Source organism: Dendropsophus ebraccatus, chromosome 9 (genome assembly GCF_027789765.1).
Source record: "Dendropsophus ebraccatus isolate aDenEbr1 chromosome 9, aDenEbr1.pat, whole genome shotgun sequence".
Taxonomy (NCBI): Eukaryota; Metazoa; Chordata; class Amphibia; order Anura; family Hylidae; genus Dendropsophus; species Dendropsophus ebraccatus.
The window spans coordinates 41,170,458-41,195,328 of record NC_091462.1 but is presented as its reverse complement, the minus strand read 5'-3'; the positions used below and the strand labels follow the sequence as shown (position 1 = coordinate 41,195,328).

General features: G+C 45.1%; 1 protein-coding gene across 2 annotated transcripts in view; it reads left to right on the top strand.

Moving 5' to 3' along the window:
* The first annotated feature begins 4,419 nt into the window (after positions 1–4,419).
* NCKAP1 (NCK associated protein 1) overlaps positions 4,420–24,871 on the top strand; it is a 77,590-nt gene continuing 57,138 nt past the window's right edge. The window contains exon 1 of one of the 2 annotated variants that reach the window (XM_069983063.1): positions 4,420–4,773. In XM_069983063.1, coding sequence (XP_069839164.1) covers positions 4,666–4,773 — 108 coding nt within the window. In that variant the 5' untranslated portion in view covers positions 4,420–4,665. The remainder of the gene's footprint in view (positions 4,774–24,871) is intronic. The other variant, XM_069983064.1, reaches the window with a different exon arrangement.

Here is a 24,871-nt window from a genome sequence, read left to right as displayed (position 1 = left end):
AAGTTCCGGCAGATTCTGTGGCTCAGACCTGTTCATGGAGGTGCGCATATCCGGAGGCTTCATAGACACCATTCTATGGTCTGGCCGATTCCACTGTCCGAATAGAGAATAGACATGTCAGTTCTTTCAGTGGAAGGCGGAATCCGTCCAGCTATAGAATGGTGTCTATGGAGCGGATACGAGCGATGGAATCTGCTGGAACTTATCCGCACGGATTCCGTAGTGTTAACCCGGCCTATGTTGGGAAAGTTTTGGACATATTTGCTATGTAGTGTCTTTTGGCTAGAAAAAGAAAGTAGGGGAACATGGATGTAATAAAATATACCGCCACCTTCCAGAGATCCACCACTATTTGTTGATTTTAACTGATTATAAAATGTACCTGCCCTTTTGCTTGTGCATTACGGCTGATTTTGATACATTTGGTGCACAGTGTATGGCAGCATAGTATTAGGAGTACAGTGTATGGGGGTATGATATTAGTGCACAGTGTATAGCAGCACTGTATTATAGGCAGAGTATATTGGGGTATTATATTGGTGCAGTGTATGGCAGCATTGTGTTAGGGGCACAGTATATGGGGGTATTATACTGGAGTACAGTGTATAGCAGCACTGTATTAGTGGCACAGTATATTGGAGCATTATATTGGTGCACAGTGTATAGCAGCACTGTATTATAGGCACAGTATTTTGGAGTATTATATTGGTGCACAGTGTATGGCAGCACTGTATTAGGGGCACAGTATATGGGGGTATTATATTGGTGCAGTGTATGGCAGCATTGTATTAGGGGCACATTATATGGGGGTATTATACTGGAGTACAGTGTATAGCAGCACTGTATTAGGAGCACAGTATATGGGAGCATTATATTGGTGCACAGTGTATAGCAGCACTGTATTATAGGCACAGTATATTAGGGTATTATATTGGTGCAGTGTATGGCAGCATTGTATTAGGGGCACAGTATATGGGAGCATTATATTGGTGCACAGTGTATGGCAGCACTGTATTAGGGGCACAGTATATGGGGGTATTATATTGGTGTAGTGTATGGCAGCATTGTATTAGGGGCACAGTATATGGGAGTATTATATTGGTACACAGTGTATGGCAGCATTGTATTAGGGGCACAGTATATGGGAGTATTATATTGGTGCACAGTGTATAGCAGCATTGTATTAGGGGCACAGTATATGGGGGTATTATATTGGTGCACAGTGTATGGCAGCGCTGTATTAGGGGCACAGTATATTGGGGTATTATATTGGTGCAGTGTATGGCAGCATTGTATTAGGGGCACAGTCTATGGGGGTATTATATTGGTGCAGTGTATGGCAGTATTGTATTAGGGGCACAGTATATGGGAGTATTATATTGGTGCAGTGTATGGCAGCATTGTATTAGGGGCACAGTATATGGGGGTATTATATTGGTGCACAGTGTATGGCAGCATTGTATTAGGGGCACAGTATATGGGAGTATTAAACTGGAGTACAGTGTATGGCAGCGCTGTAGTAGGGGCACAGTATATGGGGGTATTATATTGGTGCAGTGTATGGCAGCACTGTATTAGGGCACAGTATATTGGGGGTATTATATTGGTGCACAGTGTATGGCAGCATTGTATTAGGGGCACAGTATATGGGAGTATTATATTGGTGTAGTGTATGGCAGCATTGTATTAGGGGCACAGTATATGGGAGTATTATATTGGTACACAGTGTATGGCAGCATTGTATTAGGGGCACAGTATATGGGAGTATTATATTGGTGCACAGTGTATAGCAGCATTGTATTAGGGGCACAGTATATGGGGGTATTATATTGGTGCACAGTGTATGGCAGCGCTGTATTAGGGGCACAGTATATTGGGGTATTATATTGGTGCAGTGTATGGCAGCATTGTATTAGGGGCACAGTATATGGGAGTATTATATTGGTGCACAGTGTATGGCAGCATTGTATTAGGGGCACAGTATATGGGAGTATTATATTGGTGCACAGTGTATGGCAGCATTGTATTAGGGGAACAGTATATGGGAGTATTATATTGGTGCAGTGTATGGCAGCACTGTATTAGGGGCACAGTATATAGGGGTATTATATTGGTGCAGTGTATGGCAGCATTGTATTAGGGGCACAGTATATGGGAGTATTATATTGGTGCACAGTGTATGTGAGCATTGTATTAGGGGCACAGTATATGGTAGTATTATATTGGTGCACAGTGTATGGCAGCATTGTATTAGGGGCACAGTATATGGGGGTATTATATTGGTGCACAGTGTATGGCAGCATTGTATTAGGGGCACAGTATATGGGAGTATTATACTGGAGTACAGTGTATGGCAGCATTGTATTAGGGGCACAGTATATGGGGGTATTATATTGGTGCACAGTGTATGGCAGCGCTGTAGTAGGGGCACAGTATATTGGAGTATTATATTGGTGCACAGTGTATGGCAGTATTGTATTAGGGGCACAGTATATTGGAGTATTATATTGGTGCACACTGTATGGCAGCATTGTATTAGGGGCACAGTATATGGGGGTATTATATTGGTGCAGTGTATGGCAGCATTGTATTAGGGGCACAGTATATGGGGGTATTATATTGGTGCACAGTGTATGGCAGCGCTGTAGTAAGGGCACAGTATATTGGAGTATTATATTGGTGCACAGTGTATGGCAGCATTGTATTAGGGGCACAGTATATTGGAGTATTATATTGGTGCACAGTGTATGGCAGCATTGTATTAGGGGCACAGTATATTGGAGTATTATATTGGTGCACACTGTATGGCAGCATTGGATTAGGGGCACAGTATATGGGGGTATTATATTGGTGCACAGTGTATGGTAGCATTGTATTAGGGGCACAGTATATGGGGGTATTATAATGGTGCACAGTGTATGGCAGCGCTGTAGTAGGGGCACAGTATATTGGAGTATTATATTGGTGCACCGTGTATGGCAGCATTGTATTAGGGGCACAGTTTATGGGGGTATTATATTGGTGCACAGTGTATGGCAGCATTGTATTAGGGGCACAGTATATGGTGGTATTATATTGGTGCAGTGTATGGCAGCATTGTATTAGGGGCACAGTACATGGGAGTATTATATTGGTGCACAGTGTATGGCAGCGCTGTAGTAGGGGCACAGTATATGGGGGTACTATATTGGTGCACAGTGTATGGCAGCACTGTATTAGGGGCACAGTATATGGGAGTATTATATTGGTGCACAGTGTATGGCAGCGTTGTATTAGGGGCACAGTATATGGGAGTATTATATTGGTGCACAGTGTATGGCAGCGCTGTAGTAGGGGCACAGTATATGTGAGTATTATATTGGTGCACAGTGTATGGCAGCGCTGTAGTAGGGGCACAGTATATGTGAGTATTATATTGGTGCACAGTGTATGGCAGCATTATATTAGGGGCACAGTATATGGGAGTATTATATTGGTGCACAGTGTATGGCAGCGCTGTAGTAGGGGCACAGTATATGGGAGTATTATATTGGAGTGTAGTGTATGGCAGCGCTGTAGTAGGGGCACAGTATATGGGGTATTATACTGGAGTACAGTGTATAGCAGCACTGTATTAGGGGCACAGTATATTGGAGTATTATATTGGTGCACAGTGTATGGCAGCATTGTATTAGGGGCACAGTATATGGGGGTATTATATTGGTGCACAGTGTATGGCAGCGCTGTAGTAGGGGCACAGTATATGGGAGTATTATATTGGAGTGTAGTGTATGGCAGCGCTGTAGTAGGGGCACAGTATATGGGGTATTATACTGGAGTACAGTGTATAGCAGCATTGTATTAGGGGCACAGTATATTGGAGTATTATATTGGTGCACAGTGTATGGCAGCACTGTATTAGGGGCACAGTATATGTGAGTATTATATTGGTGCACAGTGTATGGCAGCACTGTATTAGGGGCACAGTATATTGGGGTATTATATTGGTGCACAGTGTATGGCAGTGCTGTAGTAGGGGCACAGTATTTGGGAGCTGCATAGCTGATAAGCAGCTGGAAGAGGTCATGTCATCATGTCGTCTGGGCCAAATAGAGCAAAATGTAGGGAACAAATGTAAAGTGTAAAGAATGACTCAGATGAGAGATGTCACCTGTGAGTGACTGGATGTAAATATCAGTCCTGCCTCTGACTGCATGTGATCAGTGCTGTAGTCCCCTGTATGATGTGCAGTAACATTAGGTCCAGCACCTGTACAGATGTAGCGAGCACCAACTTTGCACAGTACTGACAGGAATCCTTGAGAAGCGCGCCCCCGCGCACATGCGCGTCCACAGCGCCACAGCCGCAGCCTCGACGAGTCCCAGCGCGCATGCTCAGGATCCCGAAACGTTCTCCACGGGAAAAGGGGGAGTGGGGGCGCGGCGTGGGAATGGTCACGCCCACATTCGGCAGGAAGGGTGGCGCTGGGCGACGGGTGCCAGGCAGGCGTGTCATCGCGTTAAACTGCGGAGCATGGGATGTGTATGAGGGTCCCCCCTCCATAACAACAACCCCCCCTCTCCTCCCGGCCCGGTGGTATCGTCCCTGAATAGCGACACCGCCGCTTCTCCCTCCCTGTGAGGCCTGGGACAGCTCCGGCGGCGATAGTGGGAGGACAGAGGCAGCATGTCGCGATCCGTGCTGCAGCCCAGTCAGCAGAAGCTGGCCGAGAAGCTGACCATCCTCAATGACCGGGGCATCGGGATGCTCACCCGGCTCTACAACATCAAGAAGGTAAAAGACGGAGGGGGCGGCGGAGGAGTGCGGGCGCTGCTGTGTGTGCGCGGCCCAGGGCTGACCCACTCACCGTGCGGGGGGGGGGGGGGGGGACAGGAGGGGGCATCGCCGGGCCCAGGAGGATGGGGGTTATCCTGCACTCAGCTCCATGGACAGGAGGAGGACAGGGCGGTGCAGGATGAGGGAGCCCAGCTGCAGCCACAGGAGGAGGAGGAGGAGGAAATCCTCCATGTTATTACTGAGCGCAGGGAGAAATCTGTGCCGCTGACATGGGCCGGCACCTCTGCCACCTCTCCTGGGCACAGACACAGGGCATAGGAGATGGGGGGCACAGACAGAGGGGGCATAGGAGATGGGGGGCACAGACTGGTGATAGATGGGGTCACAGGGGGCACAGGCAGAGGGGGCATAGGAGATGGGGGGACAGGGGGGCACAGACAGAGGGGGCATAGGAGATGGGGGGCATAGGAGAGGGGGCATAGGAGATGGGGGGACAGGGGGCACAGACAGAGGGGGCATAGGAGAGGGGGACAGGGGGCACAGACACAGGGGGCATAGGAGATGGGGGGCACAGACACAGGGGGCATAGGAGATGGGGGGCACAGGCAGAGGGGGCATAGGAGATGGGGGGCACAGGCAGAGGGGGCATAGGAGATGGGGGGCACAGGCAGAGGGGGCATAGGAGATGGGGGGACAGGGGGCACAGACAGAGGGGGCATAGGAGATGGGGGGACAGGGGGCACAGACACAGGGGCATAGGAGATGGGGGCAGAGGGGGCATAGGAGATGGGGGACAGGGGGCACAGACAGAGGGGGCATAGGAGATGGGGGCATAGGAGATGGGGGGCAGGGGGCACAGACAGAGGGGGCATAGGAGATGGGGGCACAGACTGGTGATAGATGGGGTCACAGGGGGCACAGGCAGAGGGGGCATAGGAGATGGGGGGACAGGGGGCACAGACAGAGGGGGCATAGGAGATGGGGGGACAGGGGGCACAGACAGAGGAGTCATAGGAGATGGGGGCAGAGGAGGCATAGGAGATGGGGGGCAGGGGGCACAGACAGAGGGGGCATAGGAGATGGGGGGGCACAGACTGGTGATAGATGGGGTCACAGGGGGCACAGGCAGAGGGGGCATAGGAGATGGGGACACAGGGGGCACAGACAGAGGGGGCATAGGAGATGGGGCACAGGGGACACAGACAGAGGGGGCATAGGAGATGGGGCACAGACAGAGGGAGCATAGGAGATGGGGGGGCAGGGGGCACAGACAGAGGGGGCATAGGAGATGGGGTGACAGGGGGCACAGACAGAGAGGGCATAGGAGATGGGGGGACAGGGGGCACAGACAGAGGGGGCATAGGAGATGGGGGGACAGGGGGCACATACCGGTGATAGGAGGGGCAGGGGGCACAGACAGAGGGGGCATAGGAGATGGGGGGACAGGGGGCACATACCGGTGATAGGAGGGGAGGGACAGGGGGCACAGACAGAGGGGGCATAGGAGATGGGGGGACAGGGGGCACATACCGGTGATAGGAGGGGAGGGACAGGGGGCACAGACAGAGGGGGCATAGGAGATGGGGGGACAGGAGGCACATACCGGTGATAGGAGGGGAGGGACAGGGGGCACAGACCGGTGATAGGAGGGGGGAGTACAGGGCGCACAGACCAGTAATAGGAAGGGGGGGGGGAATGGGGGCCATAGACTGCCAACCAAGGGCACAGGCCGGCAATAGGAGGGGATATAGACAGAGGGCACAGGCTGGCAATAGGAGGGGATATAGACAGAGGGCACAGGCCGGGAATAGGAGGGAGTACAGGCGGGCACAGTCTGGGTACTAGGGGTACAGACTGGGGGCACAGGGAGATGTCACTACAATCACAAATGGTTTATATACATCATCACAGCCCATATAATGTAATAGAGTGTATGACTGTGCTACAATGTATCAGTGTGTTACAATGTATGAGATTGTAATATAATGTATGACTGAGTGTATATTACAGTGTATGAGTGTAAACTACAATAGGAGTGTGTGCTACTATATATTAGTGAGTATAAACTACAATGTGAGTGTGTGTGCTAATATATATCAGTGAGTATAAACTACAATGTGTGAGTGTAGGCCACCATGTCAGTACTGGTCCGCCTGTTCAATCACTGGTTCCAGTCTGGACACCACTGGATGATTCTGGGACAGCTCATACTGGGGACGGTCCCGGATGACTTCCCAATTTCTATCTCTGGGTTTATGATATTGAAGGGGTTTTCCTGGATATGTATTATGAACATTGTGCCATGCAGGTCCTCATCTGTCTCTGTACATAGTAACGTGATGTCACATGATCATAGCAGTCAAAGCCTTAAAGTGACTGTACCACAAGGCCCAGGCTGAAGCACTGGAGGCGGCCGACCCACCCTTAGTGGGAGGAAACCCTAGCCCCTCTATGACGTGACTCTATTAGAATCAATGGAACCCTATCATAGATGGGCTAGGGTTTCCTCCCACTAAGGGTGGGTCGGCCGCCTCCAGTGCTTCAGCCTGGGCCTTGTGGTACAGTCACTATTAAAGGGATTTATTCCGAGATCTAATGTTACTTCCTAACCAGCTGATCGGCAGGGGACCCCCACCCAGCGCTCATCACATCAGTGATATGAATGAATTCGCCGGCCACACGTGCCCATTCATCAGTGGGGTCCCTCCACAATCAGCTAGCGACCTCCTATTTTGTGGACAGGCATAACTTTAGCTCTTGATGGACGGGCACTATCATATGGCATGATGCCCTAACCTATATCTGGTGAACTATAAGGCCCAGGCGTGGCCATGCATAGCAGGATATATGAGGAGTATACATTGCAGTTGTTCTCTGTCTGTACACCTAATAAAGGTGTATATATTTGTAAGAAAGGGCTTTCCCAGGTTCGGGCAGCACTGTAATCTTGAAGCGAGAATCCAGTGACCGTTCTCCTTTGATAGGTCATACCCACATGGGAGAAGATGTCATTGGCGTCCGTCATCTCACAGCACCAGGGACGTCCACAATGAATGGGCTCCATACACAGCTCAGGCTGCAGGTTTCTCCTACTGGAAATCTGCCATGTTTCCCGATGGATGTTGAATGGATCTGTGTTCAGAATATTCAGACTGGTGTTTAGTCAGTATAACCTCCCTCTCCAGTGTCTATCAGAGACGTCCTCTCACGTGTATCCACAATGTATTGGACAATTGTTACAGCTGGCTTCCCCTTTAAAGACGAGTGCTATGTATCATAGAGATCCTAGACCCACCTGATCTCCTGATATAAAATGTTATTATATATATGATTTTGGGGGCTGCAGATGTGTTACGTATATTTGGCCTTCGTAATGTCCATAGATATCTATGTAATGTGTAGCGGCAGCCGCTGTGCCTGCCGATGGAATAACCGGACACTAAGGAGGTTTGCACACATCTTCTACTGTTATATTTCCAGCCTTGTACTTATTCATTGTACAGTTTTTAGCGCTTCTGTAAATTTGTGTTGGTTAATTTGAATATTCAGCAGGACAGGTGGACAGTGTTCTTGGGTAAATGGAAGGATCGGTTATAAGGGTATGTTCACACTACAGAATACGCAAGGAATTTTCAATCGGAGGCCGCTCGGCAGACTCCACTCGAAGTTCTGCCTGTCCAATTGACTCGATGTATTTCTCAAGCTCAATCCACCATTCGCCCAAAGAGTTAACATGTCTATTCTTTAGGCTGATGGCGGATTGAGTTGGATATTAAGTCAATGGGACATGCAGAACTTTAAGCGGAGTCTGCCAAATGGCCTCCACTTGAAAATTACTTGTGCAATCCGTAGTGTGAACATATGTCATCTGTCATAGATCCTATAAGAACTGAGCCCGTGGGGCCAGTGTGACTTGAGTTGTACGGTCATAATACGGAACCCATAACAGTCTATGGATCCTACTATAACTATGATGGCTTGTTCCATCAAATGCTTCATTATGGCGTTATATGGGAGATGGGGACATATATTCTCCACCTGTACAGCCCAGGCTATGTCCATTGTCCACAGTTCGGCAGGTGATGCAGTTATTGTTCTAAAAAACAACTTTTAAACTTACAGCCCCGTGCCCAACGGGAGTATCTGTGCCCTAACTTTGCACCACCCCTCCGTCCCTCCTCCCCACCCTCTTCATATGCCACTGGAACATTTTCTCCATGCTGAACCTTGCACAGCTGCTTAACGATCCAGCCCATGTTCAGTATTCACACAGCTGATGAATAGGAGGCAATCTGTCTGGAGCATTCCTAATGATGAGGAGGGACGGAGGGGTGGTGCAAAGTTAGGGCACAGATACTACCGTTTAGCACGGGCTGCAAGTTTAAGGGTATAAACCCACACACCGTATATGCAGCGTATTTACTACTGCGATACGCAGCAAATACGCAGCAGCTTAGATCTAAATGAACACAGCGGATTTATTCATAGTGGATTGAAGGCCAGCACATATTCCCGCTTCACGACTGCCCATTGATGGTGGAAAGAGATGTGAAGATGTGACATTCAGAAAGGAATAAGTTCAGGTTAATAAGAGTTTACATTGGGTAGAAGAGCCATATATGAAGACATGTGGCAGCTGGACGCACTGATTTGTGGCAGGACCAGTGAACCATGCAATGTGTATGGGGGCCTCCCAACCTGACAATTAGTATCCAGATGGATAAGGATTGGGCAGGTTGTATTTGCCTGAACCCTATGTTCTCTGGGAGATCAGTTACCATTGGAGGAGCCTCGAAACAGCTTCCTCTGCTCTCCCCAATGATAAGGTATAAATGAGCATTTCTGTATTAGAAGCGGTTGAAAGCGATAGTGGTCAGTTGTTGTTTTTTTTGGCCAACCGATAGCTTGTGTGTGGTTGCCTACGGTATAGTGTTCAACCAGTTAAGGCTGTCAGCTGTAACTTGGGTTCCAAACTGCGGACACTATAAGGGTACGTGCACACTATGTAATTTCTGCGGAGACTTCAAGCAAATTCTGCTTGAAATTCCACTTGTTCCATAGACTCATTGATACTTGCTGGCGGATTGATTCCGCTATCCACTCAAAGAATTGACATGTAAATTCTTTGGGTGCATGGCGAAATTAGCCAGCAAATATCAATGAGTCTATGGAACGAGTGGAACTTCAAGCGGAATCTGCTTGAAGTCTCCGCAGAAATTACGTAGTGTGCACATACCCTTAGATAGAAGTTAGGTCAGGGGAGACTCATGGTACTTTTCATATATCCTGCTGAGCTTCCATTATGTAGGGAAATGCGTGGCTCTGTCATTACTGGGGTGCGAACATTCATACAGTTTCTCCGCTCCCAGCATGATATTAGTACATCATGCCTTGTGGGAAACACTCCAGGACAGGAGGGACTCCACATCCGTGCCCTCCGTAATTCACAGAGCGAGCACGCATCATGTGAATCCGGCCTAAGTCAAAGGCTTTCCTGAGCTCCTGAATAGGTGCAAACTGGAATGCCTCCTCTTTCCCCCCTCCTCTCTCTTCCTCCCCTCTCCCCCTTTCTGCTTGATTGACACCTGGGAGTCCAAAGCAGGGTTAGGTATGGGAGGGGGAGTAAGGAGGTGTTGCAGCCTGGTGAATGTCAGGAGCTCAGGAAAGCCTCTTTGACTCTTCTTTCTACTGTATCTCATAAAAGCATTTTTTTCTGGAAGCACAGCTGGATATATGAATGGCACCAGGTGTCTCCTATCTAACAGTGTCAGCTGGTGGAACATGTATTATAGTTGACAGATTTCCTTTTGAAAGGGTCTTTCATTAAAGGAGAACTCCGGCTAAATTTTAAAATTCTGTGTCACTATTTGTGGACCCCCCGGGCTCACGTCGGATGATGTCACATCCCAGCTCAGAAATGTCTGCTCAGCCAGTCAGTGACTGGGGTGGGACACCATGGCAATTACTGACTGGCTGAGCAGGTACTTCCCACCAGGACGTGACAATGCAGGAAGCCGGGAGAAACTGAAGACCTGAGGCCCACCATTTTCCCTTGAGATAGTTACCTCCTAGCCACAGTTCTGCCTGCTGGGGCCCTCGTGATTTCTAGTACAGGGACCCCACTCTCCCATTAGAATGGAGCTGTGGGTCGCTGCTACATTCTTTTTCTGTAGCATCTGGTGGAAACAGCTGAATTCAGTTGTTTCTTCAGCTCCCATAGAGAATGATTGGAGCGGCGTTGGGCATGTACAACCTGCTGCTCCATTCTTGAGTTTGCAGGGGCCGCAGCGATAATGTGGATAGGGGATAATGTTCTCCAATTGGAATACCCCTAAACTTACGGTTTGCATTTTGGGTGACCTCTTCATTCATGAGGCTCTTCTATCATTCATTGGCCTCCTGTCCCCTTTTTACACAGAGCTGTCTGTGTGTGACCGGGATTTTTACATTGGTTAAACTGTAATTAGCTTATAAAAAAGTGTTTGCCCGTCTGGCAGCTGGATACTGGGCCTATAAGGCCGTTTTCACACACACAGCAGTCCTGTTGTTGCATCTGTCCTCGCTGCAGTGTGTGAACACAGACCTAGGCCTCATCCATACATCAGTTATTTCTGTCTTTAAGTCAGGATCCTTATTAAAGAGACAGAAAAGGGACCCATTGATTTTAATGTGGTCATCCACATGTGTTTTTGACAACTGATCTGTTCCGCATTAAAAAAGTCAGTTTTTGTGGAACAGAAGCTTTAATAGAAGTCATTGGGTTTGATTTTAATGGACAACGCGCCTATGCACCATCTGTTTGCCGTTTGTTACTGCCTGGCAAGCCTTAGGAAGCTTCACCCTGTGGCCTTTTAATACCCTACCATGCGTTTTTGTGGATCTGCAGAAACTAAGGCCTCACTGGTTTGTCTAGGACATCACTGGTTTGTCTAGGACGTCACTGGTCCTGATTTCGGAGATCCCAGAACAGAAACAAGACGAGGACTTACTTGTTGGCCTGTTTGGCCGATCATTGCCCCATGTAATAGGGCTAAGAGTGAGCGATGATCCTACTCATAAGAGCTTACAATATAAATGAAATTTGAAGCGTGCCTTGTATAGAGCCATAATATGATGTGTCCTACAGTGATACTGGGGTTGATGATCCTGACTCTCGGCCATCAGCTTGCTGGTCGCCTTTGGCCCTGCGAACGTAATATAGATAAATATTACGCTCATGTGAAACGGCTTCAGCTTTATTTTCTGGTTCAGAAATGACTGAGCTGAGGATCTGAGATTCCAAAGAAGACGTCCTTTATCAGATGTGTGAACAATGGTCACTGCGGATGGTGAACTGGATCCTTAATTTACATTTTCAGGCTGTATAATTCTGTATATGGCGGAGGAGACCCTATACCAGGTACTGATCCTTCGTCCGTCCTTCTCTCCTCCGTTCTCAGCCGCATACATGACCTTTGGAAAGAAGTGAAGTAACTGAGTGTTAGATGAATTGTTAGAGCCTGTGGTGGCCATATGGGAAGATAGGAAAACAAAGACATTTTATTCTTTTCCTATATCTCAGATTGGATGAGGAGCAGTAGTGACTGTGTAATGTGTATGAAGCAGACAGCTACTGCCTGCATGTGTTTGTATGGGCACCTTTGGGGCATATTCACAAGTTGTGGTTATATTGTGGTTTTACAGCAGAAACTTCAACATGACCACGTCATCACGCATTGTCCTGCTGACCTCCATACACCACTATGGCAAAACCATCACTGATCTCAGGGAGATCAATTAGACAAGACACTGTAGGCTTTTAGTTAAAGTGCTCAACACAGTAAAAATCTCGGTGCACTGTCCCATGGGATGTCTGGCTACTCCTGTGTTTTAAAGGGGTTATCCAGTGCTACAAAAACATGACCACTTTCTTCCAGAGACAGCCCCACTCTTGTCTCCAGCTTGTGTGGGGTTTTGCTGCTCAGTTCCATTGAAGTGAATGGAGCTTAATTGCAAACTGCACCTGATCTAGAGAGAAGAGTTGTGTTGTCTCTGAAAGAAAGTGGACATGTTTTTGTAGTACTGGATAACCCCTTTAAGACTCTTCATTTAGGCTCCACTGACTCTTTTTACCTATTTGTATTTCCCAGGGGGCAATGCACCTAGGTTTTCACTGTGTTGAGCACTTTAATGGGCAGCCAACAGAATCGTCTTTATCTGGTCTCCCTGAGATGAGTGAGTGTTGTACCGTGGTGGTGTTTAAGGCATTGCTGCCGCCAAGCCAGAACCCTACTCCACACTGATCAGGGGCAACACCACAAAAAAGCTGTCTGTGGATGGACACCTGGCTATGGGATTTCCCTGGTCATATTGTTAGACTCATAATTGAGTTGTGTATTGACTGAAAAGGTCACCCATCCTGGTGGTTTTGGTGCTCTCCTTACCGGAGCCATCTCTTTGCTAGGTCCTGCCCTGGAGGTATATCTTGCCATTCCGGTGTATTGAGACTCTGCGGACTCTTCTGCATATCATACCTTCAATAATTGACGGCTTAACAATTGAGGGTAAAGTCATCCTCTTGCTCTGAATTTCCCAATTGTGAAATGTATGCCAGGTCAAAGCTGAAATAGATTTATGAGGCTGCTGTGTAGGCAGAACACTAAGGTTTTTTTTAAAAGGGTACACAACCCATTTACATTTTTAATATAGAGTTGGGCTGCATAGAACATAATAAACATCCTATTCTTACCTAACCATGCCCCCTGGGGTCCTCCTGCAGTGTCTTCCGTCCCCCTGCTAAACTCTCCCACCACTACTTCTGATACAGACTCACCTCACCAGTAACTGCCTGCTCAGCCAATCACTGACCCTGGCATTGTACTGCTACACTCAGTGATTAGGATGTTTTTATATGTTCTATGCAGCCCAACACTATATTAAAAAAAGTTAAATGGGCTTGAGTATGCCTTTAAGGCATCTTCTCTATATGGCAGCTATAAGGAACATGATGCGTGTATCTCACAGGCAGCTTTCCCGGCTGTGGTTCATCTCTCCGTATAGACTGCCTTCTAACGCAATACGTATCTTAAATGCTATACTAAGACAGTATGTGTTCAAATCGGTGCTGGTTACATTGTGAGCCTGTGGAGGGCCTTACCTGCCTTAGAAGGTGAAGAATAAGTACAGGTCTAGATATGTATGCCCGGCATACCAAGTAATATTATTTTGCATTGATCCTGTTAGTTGCTGAGTAATTCCAGCATCTTCCATGCAGCTTTTCCTAGTGTGTCACCACATTGATTCGCCATTGTTGCGGTGTTCTGCTTCCACACTGATGTGTTTATTGACCTTCCTCGGTCAGACAATAAAGACGGTTATCTTACAGTTAATTGTTTAAAATAAAAAGAAAAAGGAAGTTATTTCTATATGTCAAGGATAGTATATGGCAAAGTGTCACTTCTGCCTGGAAACATAAAGCTCCCCATAGATAGAACTAGATTCATTGACAAACCGTCTGTAAGGCTGGGTTCACACTACGTTTTTGCAATCCATTTTTGCAAAAATGGTAATTTTGCAATTTTGTTGGCAATTTTCACAAGAAAATCGTACAGATATCGGCCAAAATTTACCATTAGCCTAAAGTACAGTATATCACAATATATATAGCGAAAGTCTCAGAATTGCTTGGATAAGTTAAATGAGCATTTTCACTACAAGTAATGTCAAATGTTATTGATCACAGCAGGTCTCACTGATCAGAAGATATAACCATGGGGAAAGTACAGCAGCGCCATCCGCTCTCCGTCCAGCCATTCATTCTGTCAATATTTTCTCATAGACTTAAATTAAAAAATATTGATGGAATGAGCTGCCGGAAGGGAAATGGATCGTGCTGCGGCTGCCGCACTCTCTCCATGTTTATATCTTCTGTTCAGGTCTCACTGCTGTGATCAATAACGTTTGGTGTGTCTGATAACATGTCAAAGTTATCTGTAGTGATGGGTACGCTTTAAAACATCCCAGGACTATAACCTATAACCACATTAAGTGAGAAAGGTCAGGTTTCAAAAATTGGATTGGTCCTCAAAGGGTTAAAGGGGTTTTCTGGGCAAAAAGACCACAGGTAGCTGTGACGGTTGTGCTTTACTTCATATAACACACACACATATACTTGCTAGAACTTTTCTTCTGTCTCAGTTTCGTAGACCCCATGACATGTCCTCCTGAGCATGGTGTTCCATGTGAGTGTTAGTCACTCTGCAGTTGCCTGTTTTCTTGGTTTATCAGCAATCAGATTGCAGCTACTTCCTCAACTAAAAGCAATGCAAAACTACTATGCTGAACCATTGTGGTTTGTGGTCACAAGTAGAGATGAGCGAACTGGGTTCGGGTTCGAGTCGATCCGAACCCGAACGTTCGGCATTCGATTAGCTGGGGCTGCTGAACTTGGATAAAGCTCTAAGGTTGTCTGGAAAACATGTATACAGCCAATGACTATATCCATCTTTTCCACATAGCCTTAGGGCTTTATCCAACTTCAGCAGCCACCGCTAATCACATGCTCGAGGTTCGCTCATCTCTAGTCAAAACCCGCTGTGCACTTTTGTTAATGCAGAGGAGTATACATATATACAGTGACAGAATACAAGTATGAGCTGCAATAATAAAAAACCCCAAAAATAAATGTAAAAAATATTTACATTCCTCTGTATATATTTGGTGAAAGGTGATGTAGCAGAAGCTAGAAAGCTTGTGAGCCAGAGAATCCCTAATAAGACATTGTAAGCCGGCCATACACATTTGATGGTGGGCTTGCTGATGTATGTGTGCTGTGGAAGGCATAATGGCTGTGTGGAGTGAAGATGGTAACACGCTTTTACATCTAAGAACAACCCCTTTAATTCTCTGTGATTATGGTGTCTAGTTCACAGTTCTGAAGACCTGAGTGGAAATTCAGCTCATTATCTGCACAAATCTTACATTGGTGATTTATGGGAATACATACGATTGTTAACATTCACTGTCAGCAAGCAGAGCTCCTGGAGACGGTAATGGATTAATATACATGATGGTAAATGGCATAGCTTTTTGGATACAGCCACTAAAGTGTCATTTACTTATTACTACACAGACCCTTTAAGATGCCCCCTTCCTTCTAAGTCATGTCCCCTTTGATCTTTCCCCCGGTAGGGTCTAGATTGTCACATTTGCAGAAGAGAAGTGAATAGCAGGTTGCTATTCTTGACATGCCACCAATTATAACTGTGCTGTGAAGTCTCTGAGCAATCCTGGGCTGTGTGTAGGAGGGAAACAGTGCGGCTGACATTCATCAAGGCTGGCGAACATTGCAGAATAGCTGAAGACTCATACACGATATATGGATTGTTTTCTCGGCAGTCGACATTGCAGAGATTTGGCACCATTACCTGTAAGGGGTTCATCATTTTATAATCCAGATTATAGACCCCATATACATTTATGTTGATGTGTTACAAGGTCTGGTATTTCTAATATGGTTTCTGTAAAGGCGGTCGGTAGTCAGTGATTGGCAGCAGCCTATATGCTCAGTAGGAAATGCACAATTCTCAGCTCTATAAGGCTGGGTTTACATATTTCCGGTGTCCTTCTTTATTGACAACTGATGGCAGAAATGCATCAGTTGTCACTTTTTTTATATTTTATTTTTATATTCCACATCTAGGACGTACGTCAGAAAGCAGCGTTCTGACGTACGGCGGATCCGGATGCAATGTTAACTCGCCGGATGCTTTAAACTGTCCCATTGATATCAATGGGATCATTTCAAAGTTGTGTTTCTCTCCTTTTCTACTGACACTGAAAATGACGCTGAATCAGTGTAAACCCGGCTTAAGCCTCCAGGTGACAGGCAGAACACATGTATACACTATATTATGTGTGTTACACATTCAGAGCTTTGTATTTCTCTGACACATATACTTATATATATATATATATATATATATATATATATGTAAAGGATGATGAGTGGCACTACTAAAAACACGCGTGGGTGCCAGTGAACCTAGTTCAGACCACGAACCTTCAGTGTAGATATGGACGATGATCCACAGCACTCCGGTAAAGTGAAAAAACTTCAAATTTATTCAAAGAGGTGAATTACATAATGCAACACAGCAAGACACAACGTTTCTGCGGATCACCCGCACTTGAAAATGGGGGGTGATCCGCCGAAACGTCGTGTTTTGCTGTGTTTCACTTTTATTGGGGAAGGGGCTTTGGGGCATTTTTTTAAACTTTTATAAAAATTTTTTTTTTTTTTTTTTACACTGTTTAGGGTACTTTTACATTATTACATTAGATTTCATACACTGATCACTGCTATGCAATAGCATAGAAGGGACCAGTGTAATCTGCGATCGGTAAGTGGCAGGAGATGTTCCTGTCACTTACACTTAAAAGCGGCTCATTGTACTCATTGTAGCCGTTCCCACCTTCTAGGAAGCAAGCTCAGCTCCTGAGCTCACTTCATAGTGCAATTGCGTATTTTAACGCAGAACAATTGTATAAAGCCAACCTGCGTTTTGCCTGCTTATTTTTAAGACTGATTCACGCAGCAAATACGTCAAGTGGATTTGTACCCTAAGGCATCATTCACACATTCAGTAGTTTTACAGGACCGTTATGTTATGACCGCAATCCCCCAAAAATTAGTCTGTAGTGCATCCGTAATCGGTATGTTTTGCGGATCTGCAAACAATGAGAATGGGATAGTTAAATTAAGGTGATCCATATTTTTTTGGAGACGTTTCTTCTGTAAAAATTACAGATCTGCAAAAATTACGGTCGCTTCCATAGACTTCTATGGATGAATCAATGCCACAGTTAGGGGCCGTACTAGGACATGTCCCATTTTTTGCGGCATAGATTGTGGATCTGTAAAACTATGGACAGTGTGAACAGACCAATTGAAATCAATGGTTCATAAATGTATCCGTAATTGTAGATCTGAATATGGAGAAATTTACAGAACGCGTGAGTAAGTATCAGACCTTATTTCCACATTTACATTTCGAACTTTAACAAAACCACTCCCCAATAGGTACACAATTTCGCCAGGGCTATTGGCAATGTTGTATGGTTATTGGTTTGGCTTCTGGAAAAATGCAGCCTTAGGAGCATTCACAGGATACGTAATTATGGTCCATGTACAGATGATGCTGAGAGCTTTGAAACAGTAGCGGGAAGATTTAAACAGTTTTGAAGCTCCCGGCATCATCATGATGATTGATGCCGGAAACTCTGAATTTGTGCACGGAACGTGCGAGTGCCTCCCTCTGCACTATGACAAGGGCACGGTCAACCCCCTCATGGTTTCTGGTTATTCTGATGACGTCACGATCCAGTGTTGACCATTGATGCCTTGGCTATATGCAGGTAACAAGTTCACTTAAATTTTTAACACTGGAAAGACAAGTTGGAATGTGACACTGCTTCTCCATTAGATCTTCATTAAACGGAGAGGACTTTAATTAAAGAAATGGATGCAGCCTGTACAATGGAGCTGATCATTCTCCTTACTCATTGACTCTAGGGATGGTCCGAACAGAGTTCGGTTTGGGTTCGTACGAACCCGAACTCTCGGTAATGATTCCCGCTGTCTGCCCGCTCCGTGCAGCGGGCGCATCCAGCGGGAGGACCGCCTGGAAAACTGGCATACAGCCATAGCCATAGGCTGTATCCCAGTTTTACAGGCGGTCCTCCCGCTGTATCCACCCGCTCCACGGAGCGGGCAGACAGCGGAAATCTGATGCCGAGCGTTCGGGTTCATACGAACCCCGAACCTCGGAGAGTTCGGACCATCCCTAATTGACTCCTTTATCCCTATGGGGAAAAGAAGATGTTAGAACCACCACTGCAATTTCTTTCTTTCTATAGCAATTCTTCTAGCATTGCTTTAGTAAGTGTTTTTGATAGAGATGAGTGAATTTCCAGTAATAGTGCAGTGAAGCGCTTCATTATATCTGCAAGTCGCCCATGAGCTTGCTTCCTTTTAACTGACTACTGCTCTGGGCTGCTCTGGGGTGCCGGGGAAAAACTGGATCCAGTCCTGGGAAACTGGGAGAAGTTTCCCAGGACTGGATGCAGCTTTTTTTTAACACCTGGGGAGGAGCGGCCCAGAGCGGCAGTCAGTTAAGTGGAAGCAGGCTGATGGGCGGATTGCAGATATAATGAAGCGCTTTATTACTTTAAATTCGCTCATCTCTAGTTTTTGACACTGATTGGGAGGAAAGAACTTAGCTGGATATAAGGTTCCCTCCTCAACCCTTATTCTTACTATTATTATTATTATTATTATTATTATTATTATCATCATCAATATAATAATAAATATATATTATTAATAAAAATATATATACCCCCCAACTTAAGTCGTAAAATAAATACACAAGTTGACATATATAAACTAAAATTGGAAAAAAAAAAGAATAAAATAAATATAAATATATATGTATATGTACTGGAGCCATATTTCAGGCATTTATTTGGGATTGATACTTTTTCTACTGAATTACAGCTGTGTAAAACTTTCACAAGGTATGTCGTCTGTGGGGTATAATGTAGCGTTTAGTTCTGATGCTACATTTATCATTAGTTTTTTTTCCCTTGTAGAAACAGAATAACAATTTTTCAGGGTGTAGTGTGGGCAGATGTCAGACTCTGGGGAAGGGAGTGTCCTGTATTTCTATGGGAGAAGCTGCTTTGCTACATTGATGGGTGTTGCGTGAAATATCTGATGCTTGGTCTATGAGATATAAAGCAGGAAATGTTGTCATCGGCTCATCTGAGCGTGCGCTGGTCAGTACAGTAATATCATCTTCTCAGCTCACTGGCCAGGGTCTGTGCTGCATATATTAGAATTGATGGTATATACTATATACATTATATAACAATTATCATCTGCACCAAAGAATTCTTGTTTCTTTTTTTAGCCTTTGGGTAGGCCAACAGGTATCAGATCATTGGGGGATTTGACTTCCTCACATTGATCAAAGGGGCCACGGCGCTCCAATGATTGTTGCAGCCTCTTTAGTATTAAAGGGGTAGTGCGGCGCTAAAAATTATTAACAGAATAACACACATTACAAAGTTATTCAACTTTGTAATGTATGTTATGTCTGTGAATCGCCCCCTTCCCATGTCCCACCACCCCTGCCCGTGTACCCGGAAGTGTTGGTGCATTATACATTACCTGATCCGTGTCGCGCATGTCCTCCATCTTGTGCCGCGTCATCAGCTGCTCAGCCGCGATTGGCTGAGCATAACTGTGCTCAGCCAATCGCGGCTGAGCACAGTTATGACGCGGCAGAGGGGGGACAGCGGCAGCGATTCGGCCGACCGAAGATGACGTTTGGCACAAGATGGCGGATGGGCGCGACACTGATCAGGTAATGTATAATGCACCAACACTTCCGGGTACACGGGTGGGGGTGGTGGGACACGGGAAGGGGGCGATTCACAAACATAACATACATTACAAAGTTGTATAACTTTGTAATGTGTGTTATTCTGTGAATAATTTTTAAGCGCCGCACTACCCCTTTAACAAGACACAGCACCATGGTCTTTGTGGTGGCTGTGTCTGGTACTGCAGCTCTTAAATAGGACTGAATTAGGCACAGCCACTAGCACTTATATGGAGCTGTGCCTGGGAAACAATAAAGAAGTCAGCTGATCGGCGAGGTTGACTAGAGTCGGACACCTACAACCAGAAACTGAGTCCTGGAAAACCAATGTACTCTGCATATAAAGCCATAACTTCATTATCTGTTTGATAATATGTCCAGATTTGTGTATACTACAATAAACCTGCTGTGGACATAATACATGTGTGTTTTATGTGATGATCTTATACCCCTCAAATTTTCAGGAGATACTGATACACAAGGTGCAGGATATACATTTAAGAGTTGTAGGAATCACTATGTCTGCTTGTGTGTTTATTGTGTAGTTTTGACAAACTTTATTGTAATTTTGTGTCCACCCAAGGTGGGAATTGTACCAGAGGACTGTTTTGTTAATAATCTTAATGTAAGTGTACCCAAGTTAAAGGCACTCTAACTTTAGTGTGTTTTCCAAAGACCTGAGTAGACATACTGCTATTATAGATGTGTAACTAATATTCTATTACGTTCTGCAGAGTATCTCTCAATATTTCCATCAGTCATATAATGGGGTACTTCCAGAGAAAAAATGTTTTTAAATCAACTGGTGCCAGAAAGCTATAAAGGTTTGTAAATTATTTTCTAAAAAATAAGTCCTGCAGAAAGTAGTGTATTCTGTCTAGTCTGACACAGTGCTCTCTGCTGCCACCTCTGTCCATGCCAGGAACTGTCCAGAGCAGTAGAGGATTTCTGTGAATATTTACTACTGCTCTGGACAGTTCCTGTCACGGACAGAGGTGGCAAAGAGCAGGCTGGAGATAGTAGTACACCACTTCCTGCAGGATATCCAGCAGCTGATAAGTACTGGAAGGCTCCATTTTTTGATTGGAAGAATTTACAAATCTGTATAACTTTCTGGGGCCAGTTTATTTAAAAACATTTTTCTTCTCTGGAGTACCCCTTTAACACCTCGACTGGACTAAGAAATGGAGCTATGGGCCCTAGTTGAGGCCAAACATTTACATTTGTAGTGTTGGGCTATGTAGAATGTTTCCACTTGTGAAATCTATGCTATAAGACTTCAGATAAGTATACTGTATAGGTATGCTAGTAGGAGCTAGTTGGCTAAAAGCAAATAGAATAGTAAGCTAAAGAAAAGACGATAAGATAATACAGCATAGTGGTATATGGTCTTTACTAATTTACTGAATACAAATAGATGGAGCAATGAAGAAATGGATGGTATTTCCCTAGTAAGTACAGATTCCTTAGTAGTAGGACTTTCATTCAGGGGTTCCTCAAGGTCTTAACAAACTGATTATAATGCAGGACTGCATCTTGCGTCTCTTAGGCTCTCATAGCTAGCAATGGATCCAGCGCCTTAGAATTCTGCAGACTAGGGTCTATAGAGACAGAACAGGATGCGGTGTCCCCTTTTACATAGTTATGAGTGGCACAGAGCAAGTTTAGTCCATGCCTTTAGAAGCCAAAATAAAAGTGACATAGAAAAATGGTTATAGTGCATAGGCCTGCACTATAATCATTTTTTGTTCAGTACTGAATATTTTGAAGGAATGTTTTATCTTTCCTTTCACAAAGTTCCACCATATTTCTATTTTGCCCCTGCTGGATTTGATACAAGTAAATGCATTGTGTAAAGTTAGAGTGCCTTTAAATGATGTTTTATATGTGTGCTGCATGTTTAGCTTGCTATATAATGTCTCTATGTAATTCTCTCTCTCTTTATTTAAATGCTTTCCCAGCAAGGACAAGTCTGGAAGGTTTGCATTGCTTTTCACCTTCCCTTTGCCCCTTCTAAAACCAGTTTCTTTACACTATGACTTCTCTCTTTCTGTAATTTTACAGCATGGCCCAACCGTTCCGTTAGAAAAAAACGGTGGTTAGCCTTTCTCCGATTGGCCGTTGCACCGTGCCGTCGAGCATGTAGGGACGGGTGTGCATGTACCATAGAGCTGCTTCATAGGCCTTTTTTGTGATGCCTATAGACTAGATATTTTGTTCCGCACAACCCTTGTTCCTTGGTCTTTCAAAATGTGCAATAAACTTCCCCACAAGCCCTAGCATGCTTTAAACACTATATAATTTTATGGTTAGGGTACATATGCTTAATAATGTGCCAGTCAACACATATTAAGTATGAAATGTACCTCCCATACCTCCTTGCTTGTCCTTACCCCACTTACGGAAGTGCCTTAATGGATTACTGTTCCCCATACATCCAGCTAAAGAGGCCCAAGTCGTAAACTGGGCCTTAGACCTTTACCCCTATCATGCTGCTGTGCCGGGCCACTCATTAGTTCCAACGTCTTTGGGACCGTGGTATTGGTGGCTTACAGCTATAGCTAGACCAACATAATCCAGGTAAGGGGAGAAAGCTGGGAAGGTTACCCATCTTTTAAAAATTACAATTTAACATCTTGTATGTCTTGCTTAATTTCGAAAAAACATTGTCTATAAAACGTGTTCCCAGTTTATAAAGAGATAAATGACAAAACACTGGTCATATTTCTGCTGCCTTATGGAAGGTCTTAGGTTTACGGACCTATCTCATCCGTGTGTTCCAGTCCTCCTTGTTTCCCACAAAGGGACTCGATTCTGGAATTGGGTGGAAGGAAGACCCTTTCCTATATATATGGTTCTCCATTGCACATGTGAAAGTTTATTGGTGCAATACACTTGTCAGTAAGCCCTTATACACTCATACATTTGCTTCCGTCTGGTTTGATCTAGTTCTGTAGCCTCTTTATTAAGCTTTTATTAAAAGCTAATAAATATAAGAAATTTTTCTCATAGGGTTTGGCTTCCTATTCCATGTGCCTCAGCATCCGATCGGTAGAGTACCAGTATGTTGGGGTTTAGGCCAGGTTTGCAGCCTATCACAAGTATCTGTTGGCATCCTGCTATAATGGGAGACAACGTACCCTTTGGCCTACAGCAGCATTATTTTGTGGTGCACCAAGTGACACATTTGGGCCATTTTCCACTGGTTTAAACTAATTTAACAGAAATCGGTAGTGCAGCTGACCACACTATTGACGGGATGTCAATGGATACCTGCGAAGGGCTAAAATAACGCGCTGCGATCCCAGCCTCGGGACATAGTTTAGTAGAGTTCCTGGTCCAAAATGTCCATTTGTCCATGTGCCTGACATGGGTTGTTCTCATTCGCTCTCTGAAGGGTCAGTGATATTAGTAGGGGTACCTTTTTAGGTTGGCAGTTTTTTAGGCATAGTAGATAAGATCCTATACACAACAGCTCAAAATGTAGCTTCTTGGACACTGTGAAGAGTTCCTGTCTTAGTTAGTGGAAGTTTTTAATACTTAGCCATATTTGATGCCCGCACTATATATTTGGTACCAAAAGCAGCATGTGATTTCGTTCTTGACAAACTATAACATTTCCATGGAGAGCCCTATTGCGGCTGGCTAGTGTGGCCTTATACAGTAATTTTGTTGGTCTTGTGCTTTTTAAGAAGCGATGCTGAGACCAGACCTCTGACTTCAGACCTCATGTGGAGCAGTTCTCTATGGGGACTTCTGATTGTCTGTTTTGTAGGTGTATGTTTGGTTATGTGGGGATTTTATATCCAGCAGTGAAACCCTCTTGTGGGGTCTGATTGTACGCAGCTTATATCCTTGCTCGTAGTCCTTGTGTTTCCAACCCCATAAAAATTGACAAGTCTGCTAATCTGTGTTACTACTTGTTGTAATGCATGGTGTGTAAGGGCAGGAGAGCTGCATGGAACCATTTTGGGGGCATTGACTTAATACCAGGTGCAAAGAGTAGATTAGATTAATATAACCCAATCATTTTAGCCCCCTTCCCTACCTGTTGTTTAGACGGAGAAGTGGCGCTAAAGGCCGTTATGTGTGGGATTAGAATATATCATTGTCTGTAGTTAACATTAGGTTTCCATCTTGATTTTATTTTTATTTTTTTTAAATCTCTTTGTTCATGCCCCAAAGGAGGGGGGCTGTCGTAAGAATAGGTCAAGGCTTTGATTGCCTTTTATATGGCTTAAATATATTTTAGTGGTTTGTAGTTTATTTATTTTTTTTGCTAGGACAACAGGCATCCAACTGCTGCAGGTGCGGTGAATCGAACGCTGAGCATTTGGTTTCAAAGAATGTTGCCAAACCCAATCAGTTTGACAAGTTTGCTTCTACTACTTATTATTATCATCCTAGAGTTACTAACCAAATCCAATATACTAAAGGTCTCCACCACCCGTGCTCCCCATACACAGGACCATTTGACAAAGCCAAGTGTTCTTGTGCTCTCTATGGGGAGGGGTCTCACTGCAGCTTACCTCTCTCTCAAAAAAGGGGTCGGCCATGACTTTCCATCGCCTGTCCACTCTCGCGACCAGAGAGTGTATCGGCAAATACCAATAAGATTGACTACCTGATTCTTGCTGGAAGTTCTAACAGATGTCCTACCTGACGTCTAT